This window comes from Synchiropus splendidus, chromosome 12 (genome assembly GCF_027744825.2).
Source record: "Synchiropus splendidus isolate RoL2022-P1 chromosome 12, RoL_Sspl_1.0, whole genome shotgun sequence".
In the NCBI taxonomy this organism is placed as follows: domain Eukaryota; kingdom Metazoa; phylum Chordata; class Actinopteri; order Syngnathiformes; family Callionymidae; genus Synchiropus; species Synchiropus splendidus.
This window is the reverse complement of record NC_071345.1, coordinates 14,777,330-14,787,510: the sequence shown is the minus strand read 5'-3', so window position 1 is coordinate 14,787,510 and position 10,181 is coordinate 14,777,330. Positions and strand designations below refer to the sequence as shown.

The window sequence follows — 10,181 nt, the reverse complement described above, 5'->3', positions numbered from 1 at the left end:
GCTCACTAGAAACATGAGATACTGTCACCTCGTACTAAAGATGATAATAATTGATATGGACTCAACGCGCATCTCAACTGAGAAGCAGGTTTCTCACAAATTCGTCAATTTAAACAAGACGTAAAAACTGTTTTAATAATCTAAGACTTAATAACCTCCAATGCCAATTCATTGTTCTGTTTTATTGTTTAATTTTATCAGTTGCTTTTGTACTGTGAAATTAGGGATTTTAAAGTTTGATTATTATTTTGGTCAGCATTGGAACCTCATGGTCTGATGCGGAATTTTGGAAGACTTTGAATTGACCTTATCTATTCGCTGGGTTAATGGCTCATGGAAGGATCCTTTTGTGGGAGATTTACTTCATGTCAACAAGAATACATCTGAGTCTAATATAACGTATAAAACTTTAACTTATAAAACAGCTTCTGCTGAACAGAGTTTTCAGTGGATGTTTTGTTGGAACTTTACTTATTTCACAGAACACATTTGTTGACCATTTTATTAACATTCATATATATATATATATATATATATATATATATATATATATATACTGTAAAGCCTTCAGAGGAGCCCAAGGCTTGTCTTCCACAGTCCAGAAGCTAAACCACAGTTGGACTGAGCGTAAAAAAAAACAAGGAGACCTATTTAAATCTGAGAGAACAACACAGCATCAGACGCCTGCTGAAGGATATTGGTCCATCAGGTGTGTCAGTGTTGAGAGCTTTACTGTGCTGCATCGATTTTAATAATTCAATAAAATAGTTCTATGATATATAGATTAAAACTTTTGGTGTAAAAGAAACAGAAAGGAAAGGCTGAGTGTCTTCTGTGCTTCAGTTGATTTTAAGTAAAGATGGAGTCACTCTTGGCACTCATCTCTATTACCGACTCTGAGAGTGTGAACTGTCAGAGAGATGCTGTTCTGGTCGCGCCTCAGTACTCAGCTCTCTGTCCTCTAGTCTGACAGAACTGGACCTCAGTGACAATGAGCTGCAGGAGTCTGCTGGACTGGTGAGTCACTGTCACACAAAACTCTCAGGTCAGAACACAAAATTCCTTTCTGAATTCTGGTCCAAGTTTAAAGTACTGAGGAGTCTTTTTTTCCCTCCTAATGTTGCCTGACAGGGTGTCTGATCTGAGTTTCTCTTGCCTGGACTGAAGGTCTCTTCTGAGAGACTTGAACCTGAGGACCGGGACTGGTCATGTATGGATGGAGTTGCTACAAATAGTGTTTTTCTGTGGTAAACCAAGGCGAGGTAACGTTTCCCACAAGTCTGTTCCGTCCTCCAGGGTGGATTTCAGTGGATAGCGGAGGTTGTGACCCTGGCTGAGCAAGTGTAAGTCTATTGTTGGTCATCTACCTTAAGACATCCAATTTAGTTTGAGGCAAAGCGAAGGTGCTAATCAAACATAAAACCTTTCAGGTGATGCAGGAAGGTCAAGGTCATGGTGCGGCCAGCATGAAGTACAGTGGAACTTCAGTTTTTGACGTCCGGACTTCGAACAAATCGGAGTTCGAACAAAAATTTCGAAATTTGTTTGCTTCTGATTTCGAACGAAAATCCAGAACTCGAACGCCCCCGAAAAAAAGCCGGAAAAACCTAACGTGCGTGAACCGATCAGCTGACCCACGACACGCTTTGTTATTGTGTATAACGCAGCCTCTGTATGCAGACGTGTCCCGTTAGCTACATTTACTGGCTGTTTTTTCTTCATATTGAGGTGTAAAACCTTTCCTGTCTCCGCACTGGACCGTGGTAGAGTGTCACAGGGGAGGTGCTCGCTCTCCACACCTCCGAGGCTGGAGCGCACACTCCAGGGTTTGATGTCCTGTTGTGGGCTGGAGCTGGGACAGGGATGAGGCGAGTCTGGGACAGAGCGTTACTTGGTTCATGACTTTGTCACAGCCAAACTGCACAGAAGTGCACATTCAGAGCTGGACACGCACCGGGCACCTCTTCACTTCTGGAGAGACGTCACTCACTGGGCAACCCCTCCCACATGCAGCGGCCACACACATAGAGGAACAGCGCACCTGCAGCAGACACTCTACATTCACTCCTACAAAAGACTATTTTAAGGCTTGGAACACATTATTTCTTTTTCCATTCATTGTAATGGGAAAAATCTATTCAGATTTCCAACAAATCGCTTCCCAAACGGCCGTCTGGAAGGGATTGAGGTCAAGAACCCAGGTATCACTGTAATAGCATAGCAAAATATAAGTTTGCAAAAATAGCTTTGCATCGCCCGCCCTTCAAAAAAAAAACCTCCATAATGCACTGCAACAGTAACTAAGATAAAGATGAGTTTCATACTTCCTCCTATCAGTCTGGGATAATGGTAGTTGTCAGTCTTATTCTTTTTATTTTTTTATTTTGTTGTACACAACTTTGAATTCACATGTGAAAACTGCGTGTTTTGGTTACGAGTCCCTAAGTCCAGTGATGAGCGTCTGCGTCGGAGAGTGGATCACATACGTTACTTGTGTTTAAGTGAGCTGTGGTTAAGTCATACACCACAGAAAATAGATGCTTGGAGCACAACAACTGTGCTGCTGTCTGTACCTGGCATGAACTCAGAGACAGGTCAAATCACTATGACTCATCTGACAGCTCGGACGCAGCCGTGCACTCCACCACTCATGTTCCCGTCAGCCACTCCAACTCCACACACCTTTGCATGTCACCTCCTGCTCAGCGCCACCAAACACTCCACTGCTTTGGGATTCTTTGTCTCTGATGGTATATTTTTAAGTCTGGGACAGATAGAACAACTTCTAGTAGAACACTTTCCCTCCCTTTCATAAGACGAAAGGAGACACAGTATCTGTTCCCATCAGTCTGTTGAGAGTTTCTTTGCTGATGGTTGTCATTGCACCTCCATCATGGATACGCTGTCATCCAGAGTGAACCACACATTGTTTAAAAAAAAAACGGACCACGATATTATTGCTCCACTTTTCCTTCTCAACTGTCAGATTGCTCCAACAAACCACCAGCCCACGCCGCTCCAGACTGTCTTCAGACTGACAGCAGCCGCAGCAAACGCCGAGGATCAAAACGCCAACTGTGCCCTGAAAACAAGCTAATCTCAAACAAACGACAGACGAATCCATCTTCACTGGAACTTTATTGGTCCTCGGCATTTTTAGAAACATTTTATCTCATAGAATTTGTACATACAGAATCATTCAACAAAAGAAGGAGAGTATTTGATTCGTATCGATGTGGAATTCACTGCTATGTTCTATCGATTCTGCTAGTCCGTTATGACAGAGTAAGTATGAGTTTCCTGGCTGTGTGAGTAAGACTTTCCACTAACATGTATTTCATCCCACTGTTTTCAATGTTGCCTCAGTATGTACACTGCATACAAATATATAGATTTTTAAGCTAGATAATATTCAGTCTATCAGTTGTATATATGGCTTTCTTGAACAAAATCTCAAAACTTTATTTTATATTGATTGATTACATATACATTTCTGTGACCCTATTTTCTCACTCTTGCGTTTGCAATATACTCATACTAACACTTTGAAAAAGCATAATTCAATTTAAACAAAATTTTAAATGAAGCAATAGAGAGCAGATATTCAATTTCTAAAGTCGATATGCTTTTCTCATTATATTAATATATATTTTACTGAAAGGTATCTTGCAGCTTCTGCTTTGCCTGTAGGACACCCCTCCTCCTGTGGTATTGATTGTGGAGGAAGACGCGTTTTGGGGCCACAAACTTGATGAGAAGTTATTGAAAGCAATGATTTTTATTTTAGTTTTATCACAAAAACAGTAATGTTCTACTTGGAGCTGATTAGGTTAGTGGACAGTGCTCCCCCTAGAGGTCTCCACAGCTCTTTTTTTATGAAGCCAAAATGACTTTTGGCTCCTCTCTGGCCGGCTTACAGTAAGTGCAGTGTTACAGTCCTATGTGACGGTGTTGGGGATTATAGTTTTGCAGTCATAGGAAACACTTGGTTGGCCTTTAAGAGGAGTACTAGTACTCTTCTGCGCTACGTCTTCCAAAGTCCATCCAGCCCGTGTAGTCCCTGTCCATTATTCTGTGGGCGGGGGAAAGACCACTGGCTCTGCTGGTGATGGAGGTTCTGGTCTGGGCGGGAGATCCTGCAGGGAGAGAGAAACTTGTAAATGTGCATTCTGGACGTCAGAACTCAAGGTAACTCATGCGGATTTGTTTCTATTCTTGTCCTTGTCCTGTACATCCAGCGAGCTCAGCAGGTCTGACTGTCTGACTCAGTGTTGATGGAAGTGTAGTGACAGAGAAAGCGAGACAGGTCAGGATCCAAGATGGCGGAGTCTGGGTTGTGAGTCAATAGTGAGGGAAGGATGTGGTGAATGGGGAGGCCGGAGGGAGGTGGGAATAGCAGATGGCCTGGCTGAAGCGCAGCGTGCGCGACGGAGGATTAGAGGGAGATCTTCAGGAGGGACGCGAGAACATGCTCTTCTTCCATCTCCTCCTCTCACCTTTTCTGGAGATCAGTCTGGCCAGGAGCTGGCTGAGTTTGTTGCGGGTGTCTGCCTCTTCCTGGGCTTGGTTGTAGCTGAGGCGCTCTGAGGGGGGAGCTCGAGCCGAGCGCACCTGGCGGGTCTGGTTGAAGGTGGGCATGGGAAGGTTGTCCGACACCAGAGCCTCGCCCTGCACCTGCTGTGACTGAAGAGGCCAGACCAGAGTCAGCATGAGCAGCATATTTGCAGGAACAACAGTGAGACAGATGCATAGAGAAGTGTGTGTGTGTGTGTAGGGTTTGAGTGTGAGCCACTTGCCATGGATTGTGAGGGGAGACTCAGGGAGCCGCTGGACAGAGCCACCAGGAACACACACACATAGATAACTACATTCATGGCTGTGAGGGAGAAGGAAATAAGGCACACTTAGTCGATGCATCGCTCCGGTTTGATAACTTTGAAGGCTGCTAAGTAAGAAATAATCATTTTAAGAGAGGGGCTCATTTTTAAACCCGCGACTTGGTGGTTATTACACACACAAGAGGAGCGGTGTGCAGGACCGAGTCGAAGACACCGCGTCAGCATTTGCAATATCCTCAAAGGAAGCAACCAATTATCTCTATTTAGATCCTTCTGCTCCCTTTTTGACCGCCGCTCACTTGGGAGCAGCAATTAACATGACACTGCTGACAGAGAATACATTACACGACTTGGGCTTTTTCTCACCGGACGGCTGAGATGGATGGGGATTCTCTTCAACTTGCTCCCTAATTGGTACCGATTTTTTTTTTTTTTAATTTCCCTGGATGCTGTTATACAAATGACTGGATGGGTGAAGACGCGTGTATTGTCTTTGGATATTTGTGGTTGGCTTGTTAGACTCACAGGAGGGAAGATTTTTCCCCTTTGTGAAAACCATTTGTCAGCGGAGAATCTTACTTCCTGTAATTCAGTCCTTGTTCTCCATATCAATTGATACTTTCTCTCCTCTCACTTCTCCCCTGCCCAGTTTCTTTTTGCAGTTTGCTCTTCAAAAAAATATTAAATTCAGGTGTAAAAAAATTTGAGTCACCATCACCATCATTTAGGATTCATTTTAAAGCCACACGCGCTTTATTTAAAAAGTTAAAATCGCTGACCTCTCAAAGTATTTTATGATCGCTGAACTCATTTATGAACAGGTACAATATTTTATTATGCAGCTTTATGGTGACACTTTAAAATGATGTCTGTTTTATATGTACAAAACTGAGAGCTACTTGAGTTTAAATTGAGAATAAATAGCTATTCTCTCCATGCTAATGTAATTCCTGTTGACAACATCTGCTTCATTCTCTATTCAATAGGCCACAGATGATGCCAATGTTCTCCTCTTGTATCTTTATCAAAATATATATTTGCAATTCTTCTCCTGATCACACATTTTTTATCTTAAATAAATTCAGAATTTCAACCATAATTTATACATTCATGCTCTTCACTATTGTTGACCCCTATTTTAGATTGATATTGAATGAATGTGTTAAATAAAAACTATTAATTTAATATTTACATAAAGGTGAAATAAATCAAGTCTTGAAATTAAAATGAGAAAATTGTCTGGTCCTACCTGTGGATGTTTGTGCTCTGCAGACAAGCGTGGTCGGGTGAGTAGCGTTGCTCCAATCTTCAGCCTGGGTGTGTGAGAGAGACCACTCAGTGTTTTATACAGACACACAGGAAGGGGGCGGGGCCTGAGTGAGTGGGAGGAGCTCTTCACTGGCGCAGAAAGCGGCAGCACTGACGCATACGTGCACGCACACACCGTGACGCAACAGTGCTACTTATTCCTCAACCCACCTTAGAGAGAAGCGGCCGGAGAGGAGGTCAGGGTTTATCTCACTCACACGTAAATGCAGAGCACGACTCCGTTTGAAATTCTTGTGGAGCCTTTTGTTTGCGATTGTCTTTCTTCTGCCAGAAATATTTGTCTGGAGCGGAACAAGCGTTTGTTCAGACCATCCAGTTAAGCCGCCTGGATTTAAAGTCTTAAGTGAGACACTGAATGCCTGCCATCAAAAGCAGAAATGCATTTGGTCCAAAAATGATCAGAATAATTATGCAAAAATGATTATTGGCATCGTACGAACCACTAGAAAATGTAAGTAACATTCCAGCCTCTCTTTCCTGATAGCCGCTAAGGTTCAACCACAATATTACGACTGTTAAAATACTGACATAGTTATGTTGTTATGTAGTTATAATGTTTTTCCCAACAAAAATATCAAAAAGTACAACAGAAAATCATCACCAATAAAAATTCATTATAAATATATATATATATTTGTCATTTTTGCATGTATTTGCGCATGAATGATGAAAACTGAATGACCATCATCTATGACATGGTTAGATTGTTATGAATATTTTCCATTGATTTTTATGACAAGAGAAAATGTGATGAGTCAGAGTGAGTTAACAATTGACAGAGGCTGCCCAGTCACAGCTAAAGTAAGTCGAGTTCAACATGTTAGTCTAAAAAGCTGTTGCTTAAAGTGGTATTCTCAGCTTTGCTTTTGCTTTTTGGTTGTTTTTCAAAAGCAAACAATAACCAAACTTAGCAGCAATATTACTAATGAATGCAGTAACATAATAATAACATATAATAACATAATAATAAGGGGGTTAAATGCATCAAGGACCAGAACAAGTTTGGTACTTTAAAACACATCTGCAAAATCAAAAATATGAAAGTTTTTTTTGCTCTAATATTTTAAATATATGCACTCTTAAAAATCCTCCCCGTTTCTGTGAGCAAGCCAAAGATGATGCCAGGCATCTGTTGACGCAGTGTTCTCTCAAAAGAAATAAATGAATGTTCTGCTGAATCAAGGTCAGTTACAAGGAACATCCAAGTGTTTGGACGGAGAGTGAATAGCAGATGATGAAAGCCAGATGCTGAAGGTTAAAATGTTTCAGTGAAAAAAAAAAAAAAAAAGAAGATCCATACATGTTTTAAATATTTAATTGGTCTGTGTAATTCAATTTGCTCAGGCGTCCGTGCTCCTCAGTTTTCAGTGAGAACCTTGACTCTTTCCTGGAGAGGCTTCGGAACGCCAGGCTTTGTCGTCGCTCATTAGAGTCTGTGAAACCCAATTTCGCTGGCAATGTTATCAGATTATGAATTTGAAGGCCGTAACTGCATCAGCAGACAATAATGCACAATATTAATGTCACATCGCTCGGCGGAATGATGGATTGTGTGCATCTGATATATAATTTTTTGTAATATATATTTTTGTTTTCTTACTCTGAAACTCCTTTCCACATGCTGGAAACAAAAACACAATGACTGTCACTCTTGTGCTTAAGTGCTTGTCGTTTCAATGCAGAGTCACTTCACGGTCCGTGGGTTAACCACAGCGGGCAGGACCATGTTTCAGAGGCTCCCGCATGCTGTGGATCTCCTGAACTCTGAGGACAAGTGATGAATGGTGAGGCTTCATGAAACAAAAGAAAATGAAAAAAACTGCAATTGGTTTGAAAACAGCGTGAGGTTTCATTGAAAGGGTTGTTCCAATCCAAATATTTATGAGCAGAGAGTGCCACCTAGTGGACTCTGATAATGATGACACTGTTTCATGAAGCTTCAATCGCCCATCACTACTGAACTACTGTTGTTCAAGTGGACCTCTTTTGGAGCACATATACAGTGCACAACACTTCAGGACATTGAGAGTGGGAGCATACGCAGATGTATTTCGCATCCCTGCTCCTTCAACATAACAAATATGGAGTCTCCTTCCTGTGATATGCCACTGTCATAATTACCACTTTTGTTTCCTTTTACCGTACTGCCACTTTATCCAACGTAACGATCTTAAAATAATAATAATAACAATGATAAAAGTACATTATTTGTCCAGAACACGACCAAGTCTGTCCCAGCCACACCCAGGTAGTGATGGGTTAATGAGGTTTCAGGAAACAGTGACCTGATTTTCAGAGGCCACTAGATGGCACTGTCTGCTGTATAATGTTTTCTGTTGATCTAAAATTTCAATGAAACCTCACGTCGGTTTAAAACATGAGCGACACCTACTGAGCGTTGAAATTTACCACGCTGTTTCATCTCACCATCTAGGTATGGGACACCCTGGACAGGTGGCCAGTCGGGACCACAACTGTCGTGTGCCACTGGATAAAAGACGGCTACAGCCCAGCGCCACTCTCCACTCTAATTTTAGCTCTGTCTTGGGCAGCTGGTGAAGAAGTCTACAGTGATGTCAGTGGCACCTGACAGGGGCCTGTCCCTCCATTTCTTGAAGTTGCCTGACTTCGCTTCGAACTTCTGTGAAGGTACTTTGCCTCATAACAGTGATTCATAGTATCCGCTGCCCAGCTAATTCACTCTATTGTGCGGTTAAAGTGAGGGAAAGCTAACATGTTGGCAAAGCTGTTGGGAAACGGACAACAAGTGACAGAAAGCAAACTAATACACTCTCCTCAGGATTTCATTACGGGGCTCAGATGGGGCGCGAGACGGAGCTACAAAATTCAGTCTCACTTTCAGTCAAGGCAATGAAAGTGCGAGGAAGAGTTGGTGGGCACTCTGGCTTGTTGGATCGTGCATCACTTCCTCTGACTTGTCACAAAATTATCCTCATGTTTAAGAGGAAATAATCTGTTGTTGCTACTTATGATTCAGTGACATACTTTATTTTTAATTGTGTGTGAAATCACATGTGTTTCAGCCACTGATTTATGACTGGGAGTTGCCAATTCCTGGGGATTCCAAAGAGCCAGCTGCCGGGTGAGTTTGCAGGGCCATAGCCACAGACCTTTTCCACTGCAGGAGAAAACTCCCTTTTTTCTTTCTCTACTTGAGAAACACGTCACTTACTGTTTCTCATATCCAGCGACAAGTATTTTGGCATCTGACTTCACATTTCCTGTGGCAGAGCGGCTCGTCCAACTCTGCCTCATTCTGTCCTGAGCGCCAGCCAAGCGGCTCCTCTGACCCACAGCACCAGGTAAAAACAGTGTTTGTGCAATCCCCTGAAGTTCAAACAACCACATTAGCGTCCCGAAAATGAGATGCAGAGTGAGTTTTGAGCCAAGTGTTATGTTGGGATTTTTATGAATTTTGTTTTCCTCAATATATTTTTTTGGCTTTTAATTTTTTTTCGGTTGACAACTTTAATTTGTATTCATTTTGTTTGTATGGTAGAACGTGTTATATTTAAACTCACTCGTGTGTAGCTACACTGAATGACTGTGAGCAACACTTTTTGTCACTGGAGACACAGTCACAATGTCACAATGCTAATAATGATTTAATTAATCATTTTCACAACAGGTGGCCCCTTTTTTCCCAGCATCACCTGACACCAGACTTTAGCTGAACTTCCTTTACAAAATAAAATACGATTGCTTCTTGACACACCTAGGCACTTGTATCCACAGCTTTACTTCCCTGAAGAATTTCAGTTGAATGATGAAAGAGGTAACGTACTGAAATAAATATCTTCCCGCTCCCTTCTACACATCCTATTTTCAGTTGAATTGCCTCTGAAATATGTCTGGAGTGCTGGAAATGCTGTTGCAATGTCTGCAACAGATCATAGTCTTCCTGAGTAACTGAGTCTCAAAAGATGCGGTTCAACATGCAGTTGACGGAAAATTTCTCTCTTCTCGTGTGTGTGTGTGTGTGTGTGTGTGTGT

The 10,181-nt window shown here is 42.0% G+C and overlaps 1 protein-coding gene and 1 long non-coding RNA gene across 2 annotated transcripts; one reads left to right on the top strand and one right to left on the bottom strand.

Moving 5' to 3' along the window:
* Positions 1-3,127: 3,127 nt before the first annotated feature.
* Positions 3,128-6,142, bottom strand: LOC128768741 (cholecystokinin-like). Its single transcript, XM_053881825.1, has 4 exons — positions 6,088-6,142; positions 4,797-4,876; positions 4,497-4,683; positions 3,128-4,136 (listed from the first exon to the last, which is right to left on the bottom strand). The coding sequence occupies exons 2-4, from the start codon at positions 4,872-4,874 to the stop codon at positions 4,009-4,011; spliced, it is 393 nt and encodes a 130-aa protein (XP_053737800.1). The 5' UTR covers positions 4,875-4,876; positions 6,088-6,142; the 3' UTR covers positions 3,128-4,008.
* Positions 6,143-8,611: 2,469 nt separating this feature from the next.
* Positions 8,612-9,688, top strand: LOC128768742 (uncharacterized). The gene is made up of 3 exons (XR_008416271.1): positions 8,612-8,816; positions 9,212-9,270; positions 9,419-9,688. It is a non-coding gene; the product is annotated as an uncharacterized LOC128768742 (long non-coding RNA).
* Positions 9,689-10,181: the final 493 nt, after the last annotated feature.